The sequence below is a fragment of the Hippocampus comes genome, unplaced genomic scaffold (genome assembly GCF_001891065.2).
Source record: "Hippocampus comes isolate QL1 unplaced genomic scaffold, H_comes_QL1_v1.1 scaffold156, whole genome shotgun sequence".
NCBI lineage: Eukaryota > Metazoa > Chordata > Actinopteri > Syngnathiformes > Syngnathidae > Hippocampus > Hippocampus comes.
In genome coordinates this window covers 2,165,779-2,192,469 of record NW_017805744.1, presented here as the reverse complement: position 1 = coordinate 2,192,469, position 26,691 = coordinate 2,165,779, and the positions used below count along the sequence as shown (strand labels likewise).

Genomic DNA, 26,691 nt, shown 5'->3' with positions numbered 1-26,691 from the left:
AGTAAAATCGACTGGATACTGGCTGGAGTCATGTCTAAAAAAAAAATCATCAGTTGGGTCACTTGTATCTCAAAGCATGACAGTCTTTGCTTGCTGTATTTTACCACTAACTTCTATAATGCGTTAATCTCATGCTTTACCAGTTTACTGTTTTACTCCCCAAAAGAGTATTTAATTTAGAATGATTATTCCATATTGACAGGAGAATATGCACTTTTGTGTTTTGTTACACTCATCCCTCCCATAACACTGACTTGACCGACAGATGAGCAGGGCACCAAAAAGTCCAGAGTTGAGGTCGCGGACTGGGTCCACTTGGGATGAATAAGAGTAGGTAAGACACTCGGGGTCATCAACTGTGGGTCCATCGGCAGTGCTGATGTCCCACATATACTTGTGGTATTTTCCGGGAGGGACCGCATCGTCCTCTTTCTCCTTGCCTGCTGTGGAGTCATCATAGCCTGCTCCTGGTGGGGGAAAAAACATTACAAAGTATTAGAAACAAAAACAATCTTACAATCTTGCTCAAGATTGCTGGAGGTGGTTGACACAACATTTCAGATAATGATAAAGTCCATTGTGGGATGTCATCCTGTGACCGGAAGACATGAGCTGCTTTCAGGAAATGACACAGAGGAGCGCTCAGAGGAGGCTATGAATCTTCTGGCTCTGAGGGAATCACACTTGAACTCATGCTGGGATACTGGACATCATCTTTTGGCTCCTACTTGCAGCTAATAAGTCTGCACACAGGTCACATTTCTCAGAAATGAGGCAAAGACTTTTAGTGTGTGCTAATACCACTAATTCCTAATTATCGTACCAAATTGCATTGTTTGTGGTTTTGCTTGTTTGCAACACTGGTAACTTCACTTGCTTTTAGAGGTAAGATCGGGCGAGCCGGGTCGGGTCGGGCCTAAAATGTCAATCATTGCTTCGAGTTCGGGTCGGGTCGGGACGGGCTTCTCTCTCGCTGCCTTTTTTTTTTTTTTCGTTTCGAGGCCGTCAATAGTTTTGGCCACGAGAGACCGTGGTTGCACAAAAAAACAGAAGTCGCCTCATCACAACACGTACTGTACTAAATTCTTGCAATGACTATTCAAAGAACTCCTTCCCGTCTCTTGTCTATTATCCAGCCGTCATTGTTTTTCTTTGTCTCTCTGCTTCTCTCTTAAAGTGCCGTGCTAGATTCTTAAGGATGTACTGCTGCTGTGGTTAATGGCCCAATTTTCAAACCGTCAAAATGACGGACGGCCTTCAATTTTTCCTACAACTCTTAAAAAAAAATCTGTCAATGATGGAAAATTGTCGGTTAATGTACCCTCTGCAGAAACAGAAATACATGTTTAAAAGATGTAAATATTTATACAGATTTGTTTAACTTAGATTTCGTGACAAAAGGCAGGCTTTAATTTGTTATCACAAATCACCCCTCCTCCTCCCGAGTCATCACAAATAAAATAGGAAATGTCGGGTTTGCTTCGGGCTCGGGCCTGCAAATCAAGTTAATTGGTCGGGCTCGGGCCGGGTCGGGCTTAAATACCAGTGGGCTGGGTCGGGTTGGGCCGGATTTTTTGGCCCGATCTTACCTCTACTTGCTTTTCTTCTTTAATGCTTTCAGATTGATGTCAATCTTGAAAACACACAATCCAAACTTTTTTTGAACTTGCATACATCCTGTTACTGGACAAGCTGTTGCAATGACCCTAAGGCCCCACCCAACCACCATTAATATTAATGATAGAAAAACAGGTTCATTCCCACAATTTTTTTCTGAATGTCTCCAAACTTTGGTTGACTTTGACCTTCAGGGGAAGCTACTTATGTCAAAGTTAAGAAACCACATTTTGGTGTACCACATTTTAAAGCTTGTGGTGATGGCTTTCCACGTCTGTAATAGTTATCTTTCAAATATGACCCCATATGACAAAGGAACGACCAAAAACGTTTGCTTTGACATGTCTCCAAATTCACTGAATATACTCTTTCGCCTATGAGCTGACTGATTTTAGGTGAGGAGAAGCCTGAAGGTCAAAACTGTCAAAAATCAATTTGCAACAAATGTGATCGAAATCATATCTCAAATTAAAGCTTTTGGTTTGGTAGATTGCTATACAATTTGTTTGTATGAACTGTACAATGTTTGTGATTGTATTTTGACCATTTAAGTCATTTCATGACTCCATTCTTTGGGAAGTCCTATACAGTATACTGTAATCAAAACTTTTTTTTTCTCATTCTCAAGGTGATAGGTTTTACGAACACAACTGATTATGAGCCGAGAGCCAAAAAAGATAAGAATGCTGCATGATGACAAGTTGTTATCAAGCTGCGAGCCACAGTACAAAGAAGTACACTTCTTATACAAATAGGACATAAACAGTTGCTTCAATCCCAGTCGAGTTCAGTACCTTCATATTGCTTCCAATATGTTATACCCACTGGGCTGATACTGTAAGGCTGTGATGCCAGGTTTTTGAAGTGAACAACCACCATTTCAAGGGGCTGAGTCACAATCACAGGACCTTGAATACCTGCAAGCATTAAACACAAAAAAAGGAACACTCAGCATACCTGTCATCTCATATGGTTTAGCCATAGTTCATACGGATTTTGTGGTGAATCTTACGTATATGGCCATATCGCACAAATCATACGGATTCTGAAAATTTCGTTTTTTTTTTTTTTTTTTCCTCTAACAGGTAGTTCCATTGGCTTTTGCCCAGAATGGTGCTAGTCTACGCGAATGCTTTCATTTCCGGTAACTTTCCAGTAAATCACGTGGTTCCTAGTTGAAAATTGCATACTTCGGTAGTGTACAAGCAAGTTCTACAAGGAAACAAATATATCATTCATATTTCGTGGTTTTTTTTCTGCCGTTATTTTGACATATAAAATGCTTTGGTATGTTATAAGGATTTTTTGCTCTTTATAAGGATTTTTTTGGTAGTTTATACAGGTTGGCGCTCCGAAAAGTTGACAGGTATGACTCAGAGACCCTTGTTGAGGCAATAGTTCATATCTAAACATCAGTGGGATCCCAATAGCTCAGAAGAATTTTCTCTGGATTTTAGTCAGACAACACAATGTTGTATGACCCTGAATAGAACTGAGCCGATGAGTGCACGTAAAACTTTTAAAAATATTTTTATTTGATCGATAGCTATACCTATTCCATAATAATAACAACAATAATCCTATAGAATGTAGTAATGAGTGCAGCTTGTCACATATCTTTCATCACTTTTACCCATTTTTGCTTTGTTTTGTTCATCTAAATGTGTTTTTTGTAAATCATGTATGATTGGCTTTAAGTGTACATTTTTATCCTGTGTTTTAAACTCTTGTAAAGTGTCTTTGAATATGATGAAAAGCACTTTCAAAATAAATGTATTATTATTATTATTATTATTATTATTATAATATCTGCACTGGTATTTGAAACCCAAGACGAAACTCATTGAGGTTGTCTGCTATCACAAACCTGACCAGGTTGGCCTCGGCTTGGGGACAGTGTACGTGGCGTCCGTGTACTCCCTGTAAACTGCCTTGATATATTTCTGGGGGGTGCCTTTGGACAGCCACCTAAGAGCAAAGTAAAATACAGTGTACAGTGCAAATGCTACAAATCAACATGAAGCAGCCCACTAAGACATTAAATAAACAGGAAAAAAAAAATCACCTTTGGTCAGACGCTGTGTCACCATCTCCAACACTGACATAGTCCCAGCCGATTTCCACAGCTGCAATGAAATGCTCCCTCACAGTTTTGTCGGTTGCCCGGCAGACTGCGCACAGCAGCAGCAGAGGCAAAAGTGACACTCCCATCGTCAAATGTGCGCACCTGTATGCGCCACAAAGACCTGTCTCAAAGAGACTGTGTGCCTCACTCAAATGTGAGCAAATATATCAAAGTCAGTGGGTGGGACGAAACTCTGGATGGAGCGTGGGTGTGTGTGGGTGAGAGAGTGGGATTACAGAATTTATTATCTAGCGAGTGTCATTTCCAACTTCAGCATGTACCCATGCTCCTCATCGCTGATGAATATTACGTTAAACTGTTTTCATATATATTTATTAGAACAGCCACTCGTTTTAAACAAAATTGCATGTATAAATGCTAAAAATATACAGCATTATCTAAATATTACCACTTTTATATTTTACTATGACATATAAAGTACTAAAATAATAATCATCATCATCATCATCAAACTTAAGTACATATATTAATAATTTTTTATGTTGTAATGCCCAATTTTGGCACTGTATGAGCATTTATAATTTCTCAAAATGTATTTGTATAAGGGCAGCCCGGTGGACGACTGGTTAGCGCGTCAGACTCACAGTGCAGAGGTGCAGGGTTCGATTCCAGCTCCGGCCTTCCTGTGTGGAGTTTGCTGTTCTCCGCGTGCCTGCGTGGGTTTTCTCTGGGTACTCCGTTTTCATCCCACATTCGAAAAACATGCATGGTATGCTGATGGAGCACTCTAAATTGTCCCTTGGTGTGATTGTGAGCGCGAATGGTTGTTTATCTATGTGTGCCCTGCGATTGGCTGGCAACCAGATCGAAGTGTACCCTGCCGAGGGCAGCTGGGATAGGCTCCAGCACGCCCGCGACCCTCGTGAGGAGAAGCTGATCAGAAAATGGATGGATGTGTATACTGTACACAATTCCTTTATTTGTACTGGTAAATAAATAAGCAACATCGTTACCTTTGGGAGAGCTTTTATTGGAACTCATAAAACTGTGAAAATGCACCAAATGAAGTGGATACCAGAGATATGTAGCTCCAACAGATCTCAAAGTCCCATAGAATAAGCATAAATAATAATATAAAGCTGTATTTTTGTTTGTACACTAAAAGGAATCAAAATGACTTTACCCCGCTTCGTGCTTGAAAGGATACCTTACCAGATATAATTTTACAACTTTTTTTTTTTTTTGGTTTGACTCAAGAGATATGGGTTAATACTATGCTTGTGTAAATTCAGAAATTGGAAAAGCTGCAATAATGCTCCCGTCTGAATATTGCAAGACGGGGTTTTACCGTCCTCTTGTGGCAGTTGAGAGAAATCTAATCATGAGGGTATGCAGCAAGTTGTTTTGTATTCTGGGGAAAAGCGTGAGAAGTCTTGATTATAAAGCACATGTAAACTAATGTCTGAAATACCGTTTTCTACCATAGTTAAAATACTACTAATTACTTTACCACTGGTATGTCCAGCCTAGCAGAAAAACATGCAAATAATAACATTTTAAACCATACTGTAAATGAATGAAGTATAATAATAATAATAATAATAATAATAATAATAATAATAATAAAGTCACTATTTGCAAGCACGATGGGAACGAGAAGTTAACTTATTGGGTTATGGTATTAATTTCAATTCAGAAAAGAAGTTGTGCAAATTTGTAACACAGAAACACGACATGATCAAATAATGATTTATTGTACTGGTACTTGTTAAGGTTTTTCTCCAAACATATGAGACTAATGGTGATGGCGTTGTGAGCTATGGTATGTCGATTCTCTCTTTTTGTCTACAGAGATAAGAGATCAGAATCAAAATTAGCAACTATTTCTCTGTCCCTTGAAGTGAAATTGATGTTGCATCAGGAGCACATGAAGACAAGGTACACATATGGATAAGACTACATGTAAAACAACAAATTAAAAGGAAACATCATACTCATTCCCAAATTTTTAGTCCAGCGCTAATGCCACAAATAGGCAATTATTATCAGTTATTGTGTGTGCAATGTGCAGATGTGCAAATAAGCAGTGGTATAGTACTGTATGCCGCAAATTGGCAAGTGTCATTAGTACTGCGCTCTCAACACTATACTTTGTTGATATAATACACAAGTGTGTGTTAACATTAAACACTTTTGTAAATGTTACTATAACACCAGTTACTGTGGATGCATATAGACACTTTGCCTGTTTTAAAATTAACACCCTAAGTGTTGAATTTGCACCGGCACATTTGCAGTGTAGTTTGTAACTCACTTTGCTAATGCACCAACAAATGACAATCAAAACAATACTGTAGTGTACGTCTTTTACGCTACTGTGTGTAACGACTTAATTTCAAAGCGCATACAATTTGAAGCAGGAGCACTCAGGTCCCTCAGAGTGACCCGCTTGGCAATCAAGCCTTGTGTAAGGTAAGACGCCACCTATGTACAGTATGTATAGCAAAGTTTGTGATTTTGAAGTTTCTTGTTTTCTGGTTTGCAGCTGGTCTCTGCTCTGAAAAACAGTAAACACCTCGTCAGTATGATGTTCCATTTATACAAAGTGCATTATGAGGTGTATGAATCTCTATTAATTCATAAAAGAGGAATACATTTTTAAGTCTGGGGTAAACGCAGCGCTGAACTAGCATGCACAAGAAGCGGATTATAAAATAGCAGTAGCCAGAAAAACCTTAGTAAAAGAGTGTTTGATTGAAAGTTTGACAAATTTACTCTTACGTTTTTTCGCACAGCTTGCTGTCAAATACTCATCGCTGCCTTCTTTTTCCTACACATCAGAAACTGACTGAGCAGCTAAGCTGTCATTCTTTTCCAGCATTTTTACCCATTTACTGTGTGCTATAAGGTTCATCGAATTATCGTATTTTGCTGTGTCACAAAGGTTGTTAATGTGCGTTTAGGTCACAGCAAGGCCCTGCTTTCCCTTTTTTGCTGAATTCTGTCTGAAAGGGCCAGGCAAGAAAAACACATCCAAGCCCTACTACATGTATTAAGCCTCTGATCCGCCGATTGATCAGGATTGCATTGGGAAAGCAGCAAGGCCTTGCTGAAATTGTAAATATATGCACACACACACACACACACACACACACACACACACGCACACACATATTCCGTCGTGCCTTTTATAATTTGTTCATATCAGGGTAGTCCAAACTTTATCATTTTATTTAAAAAATGATGGACTGACGGGATGAGTGCCAAGGGCGCTGACTGACCAGCAAAATGTTATAGATTGCCCACCTCTGGATGTTGGTGACAACACAACGCCCCAACTTCATTGGAATTGGGTTTGTACTTTGTATATACAGTAACCACAATAATAATAACACTGGCATTATTAATGATTGATTTCTTCAAAACTGAGATAAGCAAATAAATGTATCCATCCATCCATCCATATTCCAATCCGCTTTATCCTCACAAGGGTCGCGGAGGGTGCTGGAGACTATTCCAGCCATCTTTGGGCAGTAGGCGGGGGACACCCTGAACCGGTTGCCTGCCAACCGCACACAGATGAACAACCATCCACGCTCACACCTGGGGACAATTTAGAGTATTCCATTAACCTGCCATGCATGTTTTTGGAATGTGGGAGGAAACCGGAGTACCCGGAGAAAACCCACGCAGGCCTGGGGAGAACACCCCACAGGAAGGCCGGAGCCGAGATTGAACCCACGACCTGTGCACTGCGAGGTCCAAGCGCTAACCACTGGACCACCGGGCCGCCTGCACGCAAATAAATGCATCAAATAAAACAAAAAAACAAAAAACAAAACATCTACACTGAATACATTTGTGTTTAAGCCAACCACAAAATTAATCATGTATCATAAAGACATAGGACACTGGGTTTTCCACCTGCCCAACCCACTGGTTTATTGGATAATCATTCAGCTGGAGACAATCACTCAGTTCTTTCTTGCATGAAAAAGGCCCCATCGTTGGTCTCCGGTGGTGGAACGATCCAATTTTCCTATCCAGCCGTTCACAATGGTACTATAGTCCTCCTCAGAGAATTCCTGCAAAGATACCTGCGGGTTAGACAGCCGGCTATCAGAGAGATCATTTAGAATTGTTTGTCGGTTGGAAGAATGGCAACCTCGATAAATTCAGTCTTGATTTCATCAGCTCTCTGGAGTTCTTCCTTTATGGTCTGGATGAAGTGGGCTGTCCGGTCAGATGTCTGAACATTACAGAAGCCAGCGTCCTGAATGAACTACACCAGCGGACACAAAAGACAACATGAGCAACACGAGCAATGAGGTGAAGTCATCCCATACTGAACTTTCAAGAGACAAGACAGTAAGAGATGACACATGAGTTTTTTTGAGTAACCCATTACTATTTTTTAAGTGCTATTCCAAATTATCAGAAGTGGGCATTTCTTCAGACTGACACAAGGTCTGTCAGTCCGTCATTGTTTCCCTCAGTATTTCAGACGGACCCACATGGGCTGGGTCTGTCCCTTGTTGGCGACAGTCAATCATCATTGAGAGCGCAATTTCAACACGCACGCACGCACGCACGCACGCACGCACGCACACACACACACACACACACACACGCAATGTGGTGATCAGTGGAAAAAAATTATGGTACACATGTCATTGAGGTCTGTGGGATTGCAAGGTATACAACAATCTTATTATTATTATTTTTTTTCAGTATTTTGCTGCATGTCTGGTGTGCATGTTCTATAGTACCGGTAACTCCCGTCTTGATGTCACTTGGCTGTCACAGACGACTAGAACGGATTGAGCTAGCCTGAAATAATAATAATAATAATAAGACGAATAATACATTTCATTTAAAAGCGCCTTTTATGCCACCCAAGGACACTGTACAGACAATACAATGTAAAAATAAATAAAAGAAATATTGTATATCAACAGGACATAAAATCCCAAACAGAGAAATACTGACGACAGCTCACTGATGGACTCACAGGACTGACAATACCCACTTCCGAATAAAACATTAGTCCCGCGTAGGGGCTTTCACTTTGTTAATTTATATATATATATTACAGTTGAGTTTCGGCTTGTCACTATGGTGACAAATGCAGTATAAGCTAGTGTTACATCTGCAAGTCTTGCTCAGGATATTAAAATAGAAAAAATAAAAATCACTGGTGAAATTGCTCACAGAGGTTGAAAATGAATAGTTGTGATGTGTGAGACACGTCAAATGGAGAAGCGGCATTTTGCAGCACCACGATAAGGTGACAGCTATGGGAGAGGATTAACAATTACGGAAACATGAAAAAAATGTCTTATTTAGCGCAGCTCTAGTATAAATCTTTACAAAATGAGGCTTTACTGTGTGCTTACCTTTCCATACTGTGATGGTGTGTAGAGGATGTAGCCTCGCTGTTTGACATAAGCTTCAAATTGGGGGGTCCATGGCTTCTCCCCACAACAGTAGTCACTGATAAGCAGCTGGCCCCCAGGCCTTAACCATAACTGGACATGAAAAGCACATGCACTTTACTAGAGTAATAAAAAAATACACTGCTCGCAAAAAGTTAGGGATACATGTATTTGGCTTAAATTTCAGGATGAGCTTAAATAAATCAGTTAATATTTTGGTATTTGGGTTTTGTTGTTGTTTTTTCTAAGGACGAAGCACATTAATCAACAGAGCGAAAAGGAGGTACTTGCAGTTCTCTCACTTACTGCTTCCCCCCGCCCCCGTGCCTAAACTGCTCGCCCCTCCCCTCTTTGCTCTCCAAGCCGAAAAAAAAAAAAAATGACGCGGCTCGTTTCCTCAACTCTGCAATCAGCCGATCATACTGTGCCCTGCTTAGAAGCCCCCTCAAAAAAGAAAAGGAGTTTATATAATTGGTGACGGAGACTATTAACAGTGAATGAAACCTTGACTTTTTAAAACTGCGGTAAACCATCAAACTGGTCATCGTCCCAAGCCTAGTAGTGTATAAGCTTGATGCTATTAGCTAAGAGCATACCCACTGTACTTACATGGAAACGTTTGAAGAGAGCAAGCTTGTCTCTAATGTGGAGGATTGTGTCTCGGCTGTAGATAACGTCAAAAGAACCCTCGGGAAACGTCCTCTTCGTGGCATCAGCAACTTCAAATTCAACCTATAAATTGTGATTTCCACTCATATTAAACATGACTAAAGCCATGACATTCAATGTGTGAGCTTTTCAACACACCGAGGGCAGCCTCTCGGCAAAGGCCCTCGCCATAGCGATGTCCACCATGTTCTCTGACAGGTCCAAGCCAAGCACCTCCACTCCGAATGTCTGAAATACAGTATGACAAACTCTACTATGCCGCTCTTCAATAGTCAAGATGCTGTTACATGTTTTAATGGGCGGTTTCCTTGGCTCTGACCTTTGCCATGTAGAAATCGCCTCCACCGATACCACAGCCAACATCCAGAACCTTCTGGCCAGGTTGCAAGTTGAGCAGATCTACAAATTCCTGTTGTTACAAGGTCACAAAGCTGTTGCTGTTTTCTGCTCTTATGTTTTATCTCGATGCATTTGTACTTGCATTTTGTTGGTTGATACCAGCATGAACCAAAAACAATGATATGACTCCTATGATTTGTGGAGTGGTATGGCCCCAATCCATGCATTTTGTATACATCTTATCCTGCCCAGAGGCTTGACTTCAGGTAACAGGTCAGGATATATATTGACTTCATTGTGAAATGGAAATTGGACAATCACCAGGTTCACAAATGTCAGCTATTTGAAGCCCTTCACACTACCAAAAGCATCGTATGATCTTAGACAAAAAAAAAAAAACAAAACCAAAAACAAAAACAAAAAAACGGTGCTAATCAACGTGACACCGATGCTTCTATCAATTTTCATCGGGAAGGAACAATGTCTGAGAAACATTTTCCATCACTTTTCCAAAGGTCACAGGTGAGCGGTAATCTACCATCGGATCAGCAAGAGGCAGGATAAACGCTGGACTTGTCGTCATGCAATTGACAACCATCCACATGCACATTGACACTTACAAGCAACTTAGAGTCTTCATGCAAGATTTTTTTGTACATTAGAGAAAACGAGAGCACCTGTCTAGTCACAGGGAGAACATGAACTCCATATAGGTAGGCCTGAAGTGAAATGTGAAACCTGAACTTGTCGAACATGAAGCAGATGTGCAAATTACATGAGCCCTAGTGTGCTCCTTTTTTTTTTAAAGGAAAATTATTTTCAGGATCTCTACTAGATTGCTTCGAATGTCAATATAAGAGGATGGGCATGACGAAGCTTTACAATTAATAATGGGTACTTTAACATTTCCAAAATGACTGAACTCAACCACAACATACTGAAATAGTGGCTAACTCTTCATTGAATTGATGGAATTTTAAATTGACCCGAGTGAGCATAGGCGGATCAGATAATGGATGGATGGCTGAAAAAAATGAAACTTCATCGATGTACAGTATATCTTTTCCACTAAAACAGTTGTTAAAGCCTGTGCCTTTATCAGGCACCAAATAGTGTAAGTGTGTATTTCTAGTGAAAGATGTTTGTTCTGACCTTAGTGGTGCTGAACCCGCCTGTGCTGACATAACCCGACCCGAACATCTTCTCATAGCACAGAATGCCCCGCCGAGTGTACTGGTTGTTGTCCAGGAACATCTGGAAGGTCCTGAATGTCTCCTTTGCGTCTGAAGAACGTGCAACCTTCTCCCACAACCAGCAGATCTGATTAGGGTTGTTTTTCAACTGTAGGTGAAAAGGCAAAGCACACATCAGTGACAAATTAGATTTTTAAACACCCCCCCACCTCTGCTGAACAAGTGAACTTGTTAAGGTTTCAGTCAATATTTTGAAAGATCCAAACCAGAGTACCTCAATATAAGTCTTGACCTGCTTCCTGAAAACGATGTCGAAACCAAACCTCTGACCTGCTTCTTCATCCTCCACTTGGACCGATGCGGTCATGTGGTTGTACTGGTTTTTTTTTTTTTTTTGTCTAAGATCATACGATGCTTTTGGTAGTGTGAAGGGCTTCAAATAGCTGACATTTGTGAACCTGGTGATTGTCCAATTTCCATTTCACAATGAAGTCAATATATATCCTGACCTGTTACCTGAAGTCAAGCCTCTGGGCAGGATAAGATGTATACAAAATGCATGGATTGGGGCCATACCACTCCACAAATCATAGGAGTCATATCATTGTTTTTGGTTCATGCTGGTATCAACCAACAAAATGCAAGTACAAATGCATCGAGATAAAACATAAGAGCAGAAAACAGCAACAGCTTTGTGCCCTTGTAACAAAGCTGTTGCTGTTTTCTGCTCTTATGTTTTATCTCGATGCATTTGTACTTGCATTTTGTTGGTTGATACCAGCATGAACCAAAAACAATGATATGACTCCTATGATTTGTGGAGTGGTATGGCCCCAATCCATGCATTTTGTATACATCTTATCCTGCCCAGAGGCTTGACTTCAGGTAACAGGTCAGGATATATATTGACTTCATTGTGAAATGGAAATTGGACAATCACCAGGTTCACAAATGTCAGCTATTTGAAGCCCTTCACACTACCAAAAGCATCGTATGATCTTAGACAAAAAAAAAAAAACAAAACCAAAAACAAAAACAAAAAAACGGTGCTAATCAACGTGACACCGATGCTTCTATCAATTTTCATCGGGAAGGAACAATGTCTGAGAAACATTTTCCATCACTTTTCCAAAGGTCACAGGTGAGCGGTAATCTACCATCGGATCAGCAAGAGGCAGGATAAACGCTGGACTTGTCGTCATGCAATTGACAACCATCCACATGCACATTGACACTTAACAAAAACAAAAAAACGGTGCTAATCAACGTGACACCGATGCTTCTATCAATTTTCATCGGGAAGGAACAATGTCTGAGAAACATTTTCCATCACTTTTCCAAAGGTCACAGGTGAGCGGTAATCTACCATCGGATCAGCAAGAGGCAGGATAAACGCTGGACTTGTCGTCATGCAATTGACAACCATCCACATGCACATTGACACTTACAAGCAACTTAGAGTCTTCATGCAAGATTTTTTTGTACATTAGAGAAAACGAGAGCACCTGTCTAGTCACAGGGAGAACATGAACTCCATATAGGTAGGCCTGAAGTGAAATGTGAAACCTGAACTTGTCGAACATGAAGCAGATGTGCAAATTACATGAGCCCTAGTGTGCTCCTTTTTTTTTTAAAGGAAAATTATTTTCAGGATCTCTACTAGATTGCTTCGAATGTCAATATAAGAGGATGGGCATGACGAAGCTTTACAATTAATAATGGGTACTTTAACATTTCCAAAATGACTGAACTCAACCACAACATACTGAAATAGTGGCTAACTCTTCATTGAATTGATGGAATTTTAAATTGACCCGAGTGAGCATAGGCGGATCAGATAATGGATGGATGGCTGAAAAAAATGAAACTTCATCGATGTACAGTATATCTTTTCCACTAAAACAGTTGTTAAAGCCTGTGCCTTTATCAGGCACCAAATAGTGTAAGTGTGTATTTCTAGTGAAAGATGTTTGTTCTGACCTTAGTGGTGCTGAACCCGCCTGTGCTGACATAACCCGACCCGAACATCTTCTCATAGCACAGAATGCCCCGCCGAGTGTACTGGTTGTTGTCCAGGAACATCTGGAAGGTCCTGAATGTCTCCTTTGCGTCTGAAGAACGTGCAACCTTCTCCCACAACCAGCAGATCTGATTAGGGTTGTTTTTCAACTGTAGGTGAAAAGGCAAAGCACACATCAGTGACAAATTAGATTTTTAAACACCCCCCCACCTCTGCTGAACAAGTGAACTTGTTAAGGTTTCAGTCAATATTTTGAAAGATCCAAACCAGAGTACCTCAATATAAGTCTTGACCTGCTTCCTGAAAACGATGTCGAAACCAAACCTCTGACCTGCTTCTTCATCCTCCACTTGGACCGATGCGGTCATGTGGTTGTACTGGTTTTCGGTGCGGTAACGTGTAGGGTTGAATTCCCTTTTACAGTTACCTGTAAAGTCACCACAAGTACACCAACACAGTGTAGGGCAGTACAAATATCCAGATGAATGGATTGGGTGAATTTTGTACCCGAGCGGTGGTGACATGATTCTCTGTAGAAGAGCGAGCCACCGGGCTGCAACCACACCAGCATTTTCTTTAACAACAAATGCAGCTCCTCGTCACCGAGGTACATCAACAGCCAGTTGGAGAAAATGAAGTCAAAACTAAGGAAGACAGGAGGAGTGCGGGTCCATCCGATTTTACAATCTGTTTCTATCTCTGTGAAGACTTCAGATGCACATTGGCCATACACACCTGTTTGGGGGAAAGTCCAACTTTGTCACGTCAGCTTGGAGGAAGGTAACGTTTTTGTGGTGCCCGTTGCTCTGCCGGTTCTTTTCCACAAAGTTCTCCATGAAATCCACGGCGGTCACGTGGTCAGCCCGTTTCAGCAGATGGCTGGTGTATCGACTGTTTGTACACAAGTGTACATGTCTCAGTCTTGTATCTTGGAGATTAGGAAACTTGAAATAGAAAATGCCTGCTCGATTATCATGTATTGAGTTTTTACTTCAGAGTCGATATGTCAGTCACCGCTATCCTATTAAAATAGGTCCAAACTCGGAAAATACCCAGAAAAAGGGGTCTTCCGCCAGCCCCAATTTAACCACGTCATTGAATGTGATACAGAAGTCCTACACATATTTAATCTTGTGCTCCTGCTGATCAAATTAATGCACGCTTCAGAAAAACAACCCCAGACTACTACTCCATGCTCACCCAATGCCGGACCCCAGTTCCAGCACACGACACCCAGCCAGATTGGGCAGTATGGACAAGATTTCGGGCAGTTCCTGCTGAGTCAACTCAATGGCGCACGAGTCCAGCATCATCTCCTGCACTGTGGCCTCCTTGGAGTGCTCCTTCCAAAACTCTGTCATGGTCCTACGCACTGCATAGTGTACAGGATTCAAATCGATGGATGATATAGAAAGGTAGTTTATTGTCACTGTGGAAAAAGATACAATTTTTCTTGCAATGATAAAAACTAGGGATGTTGGATATCACTTTTTTTCAGACCAATGGTACTCACCGCTTCAGAACACACCATTACGAGGTAACCGATACCGCTACCATTTGTGATACGTACTATTTCTTTTAAACCATTGACGGAAAAATTTTTCAGAATAAAAAGGACTTCAGGAACATAAGACATGTTTAAACCATCCCACTTCCACATACCGTGCTCCATAGCGCTCTTTGAAAGTTTACTTGTGAAAATGAATGAAATAGCAGTCCTCCAGTCACAATTTGAGGCGTTGGGCCCTCCCCTTACTACTTATATCAGATGAGGCCATGAGGTGGAAGAACCTGACCGTGAGGATGTATCCAATCTGAGTGAAGGGAGGGCGCCGGGGTGGGTCAGAGAAAGGGGAGGAAATGGGCCTTGCCACGATTAAAACAAATAAAACAAGAAAAAAAATACCTGCTTTACAGCGCGGATAACTGGACAACGCAGGAATAAGTAAAATAAGTTGTCAGACTCACATGATGACGATGAAGACGAAATCACACCACCCCTTGAACTAGTGAGGCTCTTTCTTTCTCTCTCTTTCTCCCTCTCTGTCTGTCTCTCTCTCTCTCGCTCTCTCTCTCGCTCTCGCTCTCTCTCTCGCTCTCGCTCTCTTCCTCCTCTCTTTATTTTGTGCTGACACGTTGGAACTGCGCCGTGGCACGCAGCCATTGCGCAACATTGCATCATGGTGCAGGGGGAATAAAAAATGTTTCGGTGAATATTATTGTTGTGTCCTACAATGACGATTCACTTATCAAATGTCCATTCTCCATTAACAACAGAGTTCTAGCTATCTAAAAGACAGTTCCATTTTTTCATGTAACATTAAGTGCTGATCAAACATAGTTCACAAATTAATTTGATCAGTCACAAATTCATTTGATCAGTCAACTAACAGAAGCATATTTGAGTATGTATACAGAAAATTACTAAACAATAATAATAATAATAATAATAATAATGATTATAATAATAATAAAAATAAATGACATCCTGGGATCTTAACCTGCAGGAGGGCAAGGAAAAACTCCCAAAACCCCATCGGGGGCAAAATGAGAAACCTTGAGAAGGGGTCGCAGATGGGAGAATCCACCTTCCTGGATGACCGGGCTGCAATGGATACCGAGTGGGCAACTTTGGACACAATATCTATGCAATGTTAGTGAGCAGGAACACTCCTTTGGAGAGGTGGGTCTTCCAGAAAACCTGGTCCGGCTGGTCAATGAAGAAATCTCCATAGCAGCGCGCCTGCAAGTAAATGGTCCACCTCAGAGATCTGGTCCAGATCAGTCGAGCAGAATCTGTGATGATTCTATTTTTGTTTAGATTACATTTGGTTTTGTTTCCCCATTTGCTTATTTTGTCTCTACCTGTCCTTGTCATCCGGGTCCCTTGCGTTCACCAATCAGCTCCCTCAACCCTTTGTGTCTTGTCCAGGTGTTGCTTGTTGTCTGTCAGTTTGCTTGTATTAATTACGGTATGTAGTTACCTGGGTTCTATCAGTCTTTGCCGGATTGTTGTGTTCGTGTCACATACCTGTCAACTCATACGGTTTAGCCATAGTTCATACGGATTTTGTGGTGAATCTTACGTATATGGCCATATCGCACAAATCATACGGATTCTGAAAATTTCAGTTTTTTTTTTTTTTTTTCCCCCCTAACAGGTCGTTCCGTTTGCTTTTGCCCAGAATAGTACTAGTCTACTCGAATGCTTTCATTTCCGGGAACTTTCCAGTAAATCACGTGGTTCCTAGTTGAAAACAGCAGAGTATTCATTGCATACTTCGGTAGTGTACAAGCAAGTTCTACAAGGAAACAAATATATCATTCATATTTTGTGGGTTTTTTTCTGCCGTTATTTTGACATATAAAATGCTTTGGTATGTTATAAGGATTTTTTGCTCTTTATAAGGACTTTTTTGGTAGTTTATACAGGTTGGCGCTCCGAAAAGTTGACAGGTATGGTGTCATGTTGTTTTGTTTCTCGTAGTGATGTGTTTTATTTCTCTGTGTTTTGTTGTTACTTTGAGTCTTGGTCTTTTCAGGACTGCTCGACAGATAACACATTCAAAACAAAGTCGTCTCTACGAGTGTGTGTGCACAATCTGTGACTTTGTACACAGTTCCAATGCAGAGTACAAGTTCATGGCACACGGTACTGGATGGACTAGGTCATTGAGATAGCGCTGTGAATATTCAAAGTACGAGTCCCATTATACGGTACTGTGTAAGCAACGTGTCAGTGACAAAGTGTTATGGTAAGGTACACATTGAAACCACAAAAATTTAGAAAACATCAGTGCATCTCTCTCTCTTGGGCAAAGTCCCTTTTACAGATTTCCATTGTAGCCTTCAGATATTTGCAACTGCGTTCAACTACAATTGGATCATTTTTAGTCTTTGGTACAAAGTAGACTGAAGGAATAATTATGTCTGAATAGGAAAACAAGTTGACCAAGTGTCATGTTGATGACACAATGTATGATGCAACCGTTCATTGCCCTCAGCTCTTGGCCTCATAAGGTTCACCGGTGAGCTGTAGCCTATCCCAGCTGACTTTGGGTGAGAGGCAGGACACACCGTTGACTCGTCAACAGCCAATTGCGGGGCGCAAAGACAAAAAGTCAGGCCAAGTGAATCATGGGTGACGACAGGTGTACAAATGTTGACAATAAGTGAGCCATGCGTCAGTAAGAGGCTGAAAATAATTACTTAGAGATCACATTTACATGACTGTTGTTTATTTTAATGTCTTAAATATCATTCATCCATCCATTTTGCGATCCGCTTTATCCTCACAAGGGTCGCGGGGGGTGCTGGAGCCTATCCCAGCAGTAGGCGGGGTACACCCCGAACCGGTTGCCAGCAAATCGCAGGGCACACAGAGACGTACAACCATCCGCGCTTACACTCACACCGAGAGACAATTTAGAGCGTTAACCTGCTATGCATGTTTTTGGAATGTGGGAGGAAACCGGAGTGCCCAGAGAAAAACCCACACGGGCACGGAGACAACATACAAACTCCACACAGGAAGCCCGATTCGAATCCTACACCTCTGTACTGTGAGGTCGACGCGCTAACTACTGGATCACCGAGCCACCCGTCTTAAATATCATGACATTATTATTCTATTTTCCACCTTTCAAGTCACCTTGATATGAAATTGTTACACGCTCGGTCGGGCATGTATCTTCAGAAACTTCATCCCAAAGTAGCAACCCTGATTTGAATATATTACCAGCAGATGAAAAAAAAAGTACTTCAGCAGAAGCAACCTTTTGTATTCGTCACACTTTGATCCTTTCATTAGTGCACTTGAACAGGACACACAAACAATGTCCATGTGGATATTATTTTCACTAGGTGGCAGTAATGGTCCATAAAGGCAGTCAGAAAATACAGTAAGTGAATTTGGGGAGCTGCTGATTTTGAGGGTGGATCATTTGTTCATAGTTGTGTACAATATTGATAATAGATGTCATTTTATTGTCATTTTGATTAATAAAATTAATCTATCAAATGTAATAAAACCATAAGACAGTACAGTGAGTACAGATGATTAAAAATAAAACAAAAAAGTATATAAAACTGATACCTACTTAATACATGAGTGAAAAAAAAGCTGATGAATTATCAAATACAAATTATAAATCAAGTTGATAAGTTCAATTTTATGATGTATCCTTTAATGTGAATACTATAACAGAGGCGCCATCTCTAGATTGCATGCATAAAGGCATCGCTTGTGGATTTTAATGAGACTTTATGTAATGCTTAATTTTTGTGCTTGCAGCATGTGCAAATAGAAACACGGGCCATTTTACTTCCACAAACAGAAAAACAATCAGAGATAATCTCTTTACTCTGTTTGTATAGCAGGTCAAAGCAGTTGTTTGTGTCTGTGCCCGAATCCAGTCCTCAAGATCCACCATCTAGCCTGGTTTAGACGTCTCTGTCCTCCAACAAGCCTGATTCAAATGATCACTGCTTCAGCAAGCTCTGAGAAGCCTCATAAAGATCCTGAATCAGGTGAGTTGGAAGAGGGCGACATCTAAAGCAGGCTGGCTCGGGGATCTCTATGACCGGACTTGGTATCAGGGAAGCGTATCGTAAGGTGCCAAATGAAGCCGCCTCACTTGAACGTGACTAGAGGTAGACAAAGTCATATTTTAAATGTATCTTCACATAAAAGATTGATTGGATATCCTGGCAAACCACATCTTCAAGTTCTTTCAGGTTTTCTTTCTCCCATGAGGGAAGATGGAAGGAGGAATGAAATATTAGCCGTGAGTAAACGCACTTATTTATTGATCTCTTTGAGGGCGCATCTTTAAATTATAGAACAGTGCAGACACAACACTGCTGCTAAAAATATTTTTTGACCAACATCATTTGTGCTTTTCATCCTTTCTACCCCACCCTTGCACGCGTCCAGCCATGTCCTATCCACGAGAGAGAGCATTCTTACATTTTGCACCGACATCAACTCTTCTCATACAGGAGACATTTGCTGCACTCTTAGCGCAGTGAGTCACAGTAACCCAGACTTGCACTCCAGATGTTTAAGATGTTATTTTCCTACAGGGAGTTGATGACGCATTCATGGTGAATTAAAAGAGAATTAGATGTATTTTGGGCAGCTCAGAAGCAGCAGCAATGAGAAGCAAGTTTAGTGGACAACACTACCGTACAACAAATAACACGAAGGGGCCGGCATTACTATCTGGGTCAACATTTTATCCATGTACATTCACTGTCATGAGAACAAATAGTTGGAATATTTAATGACATATCAACTTCATACAGGGGTGCATTTGAAAATGTCGACCAAACTTTTACATCCATTCAGTGCAGATTTATTATTGGTTTTACTAATTTTACGCCGTATGTTCTTTGGTCCCGATTTGTTTGTTTTGCGCATTCTAGGAGAAGCAGAGACAAAGGGATTCATTGAGCATGCACAGGATGATTTATCACGCCATAGATGACTTACGATGGCTGATTTTGTATCTTGAAATGTTGGGCCCGATTTTGGTCGACGGCACACGTGTGCTCGGCGTAAAAATGGGCATTGCTTCATATTCCTACTAGTTCAAGTCTATATAGTCTAGCATGTTTGAGGAGGTGTTGCGCCTATCTGGGCGTTCCGGCGCACGGAGTTGCCTTGTCCCCGACTCATCATAAAATTTGGTATCAGACAGTAATCTGCACTCGGCGTAAAAACAGGCACCGGGGGCAATGGTCTAGTTCAGTGTGTTGGTGGATTTGGTCTATGCACTATGCCTCACTGGGCGTTCTGCAAACTTGGTGAAAAGGAGACTAGATTGTAGACTCGGTAAAAGCAGGTTTTAAGAGGGACTTATAATCATTATCATCTTAAAAATATTTTTATAGCACCAGCGTTACTATTGGGGGGCGTGGGGGGTGGTGGTCCTATACCGTATTCACGGACAAGTTCAGTGTATGAGTCGGCTTAGTTGCTTATGCCCTGGTGTGGAAATACATCTATGGTTAATATTAAGCCTGTTTTTCAGACTGTCAGTTTTTTTTTATGTCCATGTAAAATGTGTGGCATGAGAATAGCTACTAGAAAAGAAGAGAAATTTGCATATTTGCATATTTACAAGTAATACAACTCTCGGAGAGAGGAGGGTAAAAAAGGTAGCCTTGTACTTTGTGTGACACCTGCAGATTGAGTTCAGGTATCAAATCAGATAACGATGAAGGTGCTCTGAGTCTGAATTACAGCAAAAAAAGGAAATTATTATTTTTGGCTCTATATCAGCTCAGGAATCAGTTCCCCTGAGATGACTTACTTACCTTGCATCCACCTCCAACACCGTTTATATCTGACACCCTTCTGACTTGAACACTTCAGGTCTGTAATCCAAGCGGTGGGAGGCCCTCATGTTCAGGAGAGGTCATGTAAAGCAGCGAGAGTGCAAAAGAGAATAGTCAAGGATCAGGTGGCCGTCGGGAATTACAGGAAAATGTTAATTTTCTCAAATGGCCGATGTATTTGCGGGGTGTTCCTGGCCATCACGGCCGGCCAACCCCGCCACCGTCGAATATCATGTCAGTAAAGTACAAGGTTCTTGAAAAGTTAAGTCATCTTGCCGCTAAACGTTCTCTTCAGTTGTCTTTCTTGATGTCCTACCTTACAAATCTAAACTTCAGCAGACTGACTTTGAACATCACCTTACAAACCTGACTACGCTGTGACTCGTTTGATTGAAAAAAAAAATACATAACGTTCAAACTACGACATCCAATCATCGTTTTATTAATAGTGTTTTGTCCTCACTAAGGTAATTACAGACAATCTCAGTTGACTTTCGGTGAGAGTTGGGCTACTACCTGACTGACTCAGTCGCAGGCCATTTGCCACACAGCAAGCTTCAAAAAGCACACGAGGACAGCGAGCTGCACTTTTTCACCGCAGCTCAAATTGCGATGCAAACTGGACGAAAAAGACAAAAAGTAAATCTAAAATAACATGGCAGACATGCCGTGCGACAACATCCTTGAGCATGCATTCAATTCCATTATGATTCCTAAGCAGTTAGGGTCGAAATAAGTCATTTTGCCTCATGCATATGACTTTTTTGACTTTTTTGCACAAACAAACAAACAAACCAAAAAAAAAAAAAAACCCTGAAAAATAGATCACAGTCTACAAGTTTCTCAGAAATTGAAGTGAAGAGTGCAGAGGTTTATTTAAATGGATACTAACATGACCTTTAAATCCATCATCTGAGCATAAATCTCTCTCCATGACAGCTAAAACATGACTCATTCAGATCAGTTGGAAGCAGGGGATAGCAGTTCATGAACAGGAAATGTACCTTGATTTCATCCACACTGGAGTAAATACAGAGGTTATAGTGCCACCTGTTGCTTTTTCTTATGCTGCACAGTTGGCAGTCTCTCTGGAATGACCTCCCACTGAACATTCGGCAAGCCCCCTCGCTGCCCATCTTTAAAACCCAACTCACTTGTATTCTTTGGCATTTGACTCAGCATGACTCAGATTTGATCTTAGTTTTACTGTTTGGTGCCTTCGACCATCTTTGTTACTGATTTATTGCTTTATTGTTGTATATATGTTAGTTGCTCCAGGTACAGCACTTTGTATGCAGCGATGGCTGTTTGAAAGTGCTCTATCAATACAGTTGAGTTGAGTTGCGTAAGTGTCTACCTTATTGTGAAGGGAATGGAGAATCACTGCTTAATGGCAATAAGTCAGGCTGCTGAATAAACATGCGTGAAAACCTGTAACCATTGTAAATAGCACAGCCACCTTACGCTGTGTTTTCTATGATATTGCTGTTTATTATTTATTATATTTATTCTACAAATATATTGCTAATGGTTTATTTTATATTGCACTTATATTGAACTGTGTAGTTATTTTCTGAAACATTTATTTTGTGCAATGAAACACTTTATCCGTCCCCCCCCCCAATTTTGCTGCTGTAGACTGCAAATTTCCCCAGTGTGGGAGAAATAAAGGTTATCTTATCTTATCTTAATTTCCGTAGAAAATATATGAACATCCATTCATCCATCCATTTTCTGTCCCGCTTTATCCTCACAAGGGTCACGGGGGGTGCTGGAGCCTCTCCTAGCCGTCTTCGGGCAGTAGGCGGGGTACACCCTGAACCGGTTGCCAGCCAATCGCAGGGCACACAGAATCGAACAACCATCCGCGCTCACACTCACACCTAGGGACAATTTACAGTGATCGATCAGCCTGGGCCGTGTTTTAATCATTTTTACTGGTGTGTTTTCCAAGTCGTCACCACACTGGAGTAACAAGCTTTTGTCGTGGCAACTATCAGTGACAATATATATATATATATATATATATGAACATTTTACATCAATTATTACATTCAGCTTATTGAACTGAAAAATGACCTTTCTCTTTTGCGCTTGTACTAAATGCATAAGACTCTCCAGACTGCGCCGGTCTTAAAGCACCATTTGGCCGGAGGGAACACAAAATTTGGCTTGCGCATAGGCCGATGTCTGCTTTGATCATCATTTATAATAATATGTGCAGACACCAGACTAAGCCGACTGATCTAAATTTGGGTCTTGCATCACGAAAAACCTTCTTTGCAGCACTGTAAGTTGTTGCCTTCATCAACGTCCAACTGTAAATAAAGCGTTTTCTAGATTCATCTGTAACGGCATCCGTGACTTTACAGTATACTGAACAATGGACTGTCAAACCCAAATGCATCATTAACTTGATATGCCATCTAAAGAAGAATGAAAGCACCGAAATGTTGCAGTGTGTGTACCGGCTGTGCAGATTTTCCGATGCGAGACATCTGAGGAATAAAGGCCAAAGAGGCGCAGGTGACTGCAGGCGAAAGTTAATACGGACGTCAGCATTTAACGAGAGGAAGCTGCTTGACTTTGACTGAAACATAAGGCCATGTAACATGATGGACTTTTGCTCCTCAGGGACTCACCAACCTCAGAATAGTCTCAACATCCGCTGGCATCCAGGATGTCGCACAGAAAGCCTGTTTTTGGAAAACGTATGGAAAATACGCTCAATGCATTGTGTGGGTCAGGATACTGACGTTATAGTTTGTGCAGGAATACAAGAGGTGGTGATGTCTGATCATGTTCTGCACTTTGACTCTGTTGACCTTCACTTGGCAAATGTTTAAACGTTGACCTGGACTTATGACGGTCAACCATCAGTGTTATTTTTCCACAGCGTGAGTTAAAGGACATTAAGAGGGGAAATTACGGTTTGGACTACCTCTCAGATTTAGTATGTCAAACAGAGAATGACTAAATGCGATGTACTGTGTTTTTAAATAAAAAAATATAGTAATATTACAGCATCTGTAAAAAAAAAATTATGAATGATTTAGCTTGAAACTTGCTAAGAAATCAATAAAATGTTGTGAGTTTAATCAAGTTCAAATGAGCCTTCTTCATACAATAATTCAACCCCACTCAATTTGTGGAACATCATGTCTGAACTAAAATTGGCTTTGAGGACCAATAATGCACTGCAAAAAGAGTGTCGAGTTTGGTTCAGCGTTTCAAACTCACTAAAATCATTTTTTTAATGAATATTTTGGAAATAATGATGAATAAGAATCACACTTGTAGAGCTGCTAGAATATCGGTACCCTTCTGGTCAAGGAAAACCTATTGGCAAGCCACAAAGCTCATGGGAGAATGTCTTTGGGACATATAAAATTAAAGTGGAGATTTTTGGCAAATTACATAAGGTCTGTGGTGATTCAATTCATTAAAAAAAAAGAAAAAAAAAAGGATTCCATGAAAAGGACACTGTGAAAAATGGAAGAGGGTTGAATACAGCATGTTGGAGGATCACTTTGCATCTAGCACAGGGAGTCTTGAATCTCTGCATAGTATAAAACCGAATTATTTTTTTTTCCAATTAAAAAAACAAAACAAAAAACTGTTTTTGTTTTATTCCTAATTCACGCAGTTACAAAACATGAATTTATCAGGATTCAGTTTGACAACTCCCTCTTCCCTTCTGATGCAATGGACTACAGGTAGTCTATTTTCTGTTGCATTCCAAAACTTTGCTCCAAATGAAAGCCAAACACGGAATATATTATTTGTGGGGTTCCTGTCTTTAAACTTAGCGTATCAACAATTTTGTCAGCGTGTGTAAACACAGGGTGTTATCTCTGCCAAGCACAAAAGCTCTAAGGTAAGAAGGATTGTTTTGATCAGCCTTTGTGCATTACAATAAAATTGCGAATAAAGGAATTTACTTTTTTTTTTTTTTTGCTGTTTGAGTCACAATGAAAACATTCTCGTTTGGCAGAATAAAAATGGTAGAATGCATTCCATCTGTAGCCTGCTGAAAGGGATTTTGCCAATCCATGAGTTAAGACACATGATTTATGAATGCATCACACATGGGGACGTATAGACGACATATTATCACTGCTTTGGTTGTGAAGTGAAGTGTTCATATATATTGCACATAGAAAAATCTGAAAAACAACCTTTGCCAAGTACGTGCCAAATGAACGAAGTCCAGTTAATCTTGTGTCCATTCTTCACTCACATCTTTGATTCATCTCCTACAGTCTAAACAACTGTCCACCAATGTTAGGACTGTTAATTTGTGCAGTCGGTGCAGCCAGAAACACAGCAAACAGGCACGAAGAATCACAAGCGGGTTTTTTTGGTGATTACAATTGGGAGCATTGGCTATTTATAGGACATGAAAGGTAGACGAGGGGGTGTATTGACATGAAGCAGCGTGAGGAGAACCACATGGTCTCCTCCTACGCAGCAAGTCTTCTTGAAAAAGATGGGAGGTAGGGAAACCACAGGAAGGAGTGGAATAAACCTCATGGAATATATTTTACAAAGGCTTCCATAATGTTTTAGCTCTGTGGTGAGTCTTTAACCAACTTAAGATAATTGTTTCAAATGCACACTATCATTTAAAACAGGGGTCGGGTACCTATGGCTCGCGAGCCAGGCGTGGCTCTTTTGAAGGCTCCAATAATATGACGCTAATAAGACTTTACCAGCTTGATATGGTGCGACGTGGGAGCCATTTCAGCCATCTGGAGAACCATTCAGGTAAACACAAGATGAAAAGACTTACGGCGTCTGTAGATTACAATCTGCATGTCCCACTTTGCTTTGCGCTGCTCGGCCCCGGCTGAGCTAACCACGTTACCGTCACAAGCTGCGGAGGAGGCGGCACATCAAGAAAAGAGAAGTAAGCAATGGTGTGATCATTTATCACTTCAATGTCCTTGCCATTTTTTGAGATGCTTTGTGGTACAGGCGCCATTGAAGTGAAATGTGTGGCAAGACTTAGAAAATCGTGCAGTTTGATGTCAAAACATCAGTAATGACAAGTTGTGACCCGAAAAAGTCTCACATAGGGTTGAAACCTGGGTCACATTAAAAATAACGTTTTTTTTTCTTAACAATATGTGATTAATATATTTTAAAAAAATCATCACAATTGCAAGACATAATATATTTATCACGTCTCTGTGAGTAATCAGAAGTACTCGTATTCGAACATATATCAGAGTATCCCTGTGCCCGGGTCTGAGGAATGGTCTTCCCTCATCCAGAACGACTGTGCACCAATGTGCAAAGCAAGGTCCGTAAAGGTGGGGCTTGAATGGACCTCACCCCATCATACCAATCTGGGATGAACCAGATCTATCTCCAGTGACCTCTGACTTTTCAAATGATCCTCAAAAAAATTGTCCAAAGTCTTTGCAGATGAATGGAAGCTGATGGAGATGCTCCACAGTTTCCTCCATTTTCACATCCTCTTGATTGTAGCAGCCAGTTCTAGTTACTTTTGTCCAAGTTTAGTTGCTGTATGCTTGCACACCACAGGTCCAGTGGTGTGCCATCAGGAGCCCACTTGTGTTGCATTTGAGTCACTCAGTTGACCCTCTAAGGCACAGGGGGTAGCGTCACACAAGCTTTTGTCCTGGTGTCGTTAAAGAGTTGTTTTTGAGATAAAACGGTTCATCATCCTTCCAAATAAAGAGCACTTCTTGTCCTTCTTTTCCTTGTCTTTGCCCTCTTCCTTCACCTTGAGCGTATTGTCACCTTCTAACGTTCTGACTACAAGCTCCTGAAAACAGACAGCACATCATTCAGGGTTTTACGTTACTTTTAAATATACACTATTCACAAAAAGTTCGGGCTATTTGGCTTTCAGGTGAAATTTCAGGACGAGCCTAAAATGCATTCAAACCTTTACAAGGTGAACTTAATGTGACCTTCTCAAAGCTTTTGAATGTACAAGTCCAACTGTTAAATGTTTCAGTA

At 40.8% G+C, this 26,691-nt stretch overlaps 2 protein-coding genes across 11 annotated transcripts in view; both read right to left on the bottom strand.

Annotated features, from left to right (window-relative positions):
• Window positions 1–3,898, bottom strand: part of f8 (coagulation factor VIII, procoagulant component) — a 38,593-nt gene extending 34,695 nt beyond the window's left edge. For all 6 annotated transcript variants that reach the window (XM_019883913.1, XM_019883909.1, XM_019883910.1 and 3 more), the window contains exons 1-4: window positions 3,683–3,898; window positions 3,485–3,585; window positions 2,412–2,534; window positions 255–467 (exon numbers count right to left, since the gene is read on the bottom strand). In XM_019883913.1, the coding sequence (XP_019739472.1) occupies window positions 255–467; window positions 2,412–2,534; window positions 3,485–3,585; window positions 3,683–3,828 (583 nt within the window). In that variant the 5' untranslated portion in view covers window positions 3,829–3,898. The remainder of the gene's footprint in view (window positions 1–254; window positions 468–2,411; window positions 2,535–3,484; window positions 3,586–3,682) is intronic.
• Window positions 3,899–7,599: 3,701 nt separating this feature from the next.
• On the bottom strand, window positions 7,600–15,538 carry pmt (phosphoethanolamine methyltransferase). Of its 5 annotated transcripts, none has more exons than XM_019883920.1 (13): window positions 15,328–15,538; window positions 14,560–14,731; window positions 14,095–14,250; window positions 13,867–14,003; window positions 13,728–13,786; window positions 11,614–11,706; window positions 11,299–11,487; window positions 10,127–10,216; window positions 9,946–10,035; window positions 9,748–9,870; window positions 9,100–9,231; window positions 7,869–7,985; window positions 7,600–7,788 (listed from the first exon to the last, which is right to left on the bottom strand). In XM_019883920.1, the coding sequence occupies exons 1-13, from the start codon at window positions 15,536–15,538 to the stop codon at window positions 7,678–7,680; spliced, it is 1,680 nt and encodes a 559-aa protein (XP_019739479.1). In that variant the 3' UTR covers window positions 7,600–7,677. The 5 variants fall into 5 exon arrangements, with proteins under 5 accessions (XP_019739479.1, XP_019739481.1, XP_019739478.1 ...); XM_019883922.1 differs by lacking the exons at window positions 11,299–11,487; window positions 11,614–11,706 and adding exons at window positions 13,320–13,508; window positions 15,022–15,173 and having other exon boundaries at window positions 13,635–13,786; window positions 15,328–15,345; XM_019883919.1 differs by lacking the exons at window positions 11,299–11,487; window positions 11,614–11,706 and adding an exon at window positions 13,320–13,508 and having other exon boundaries at window positions 13,635–13,786.
• Window positions 15,539–26,691: the final 11,153 nt, after the last annotated feature.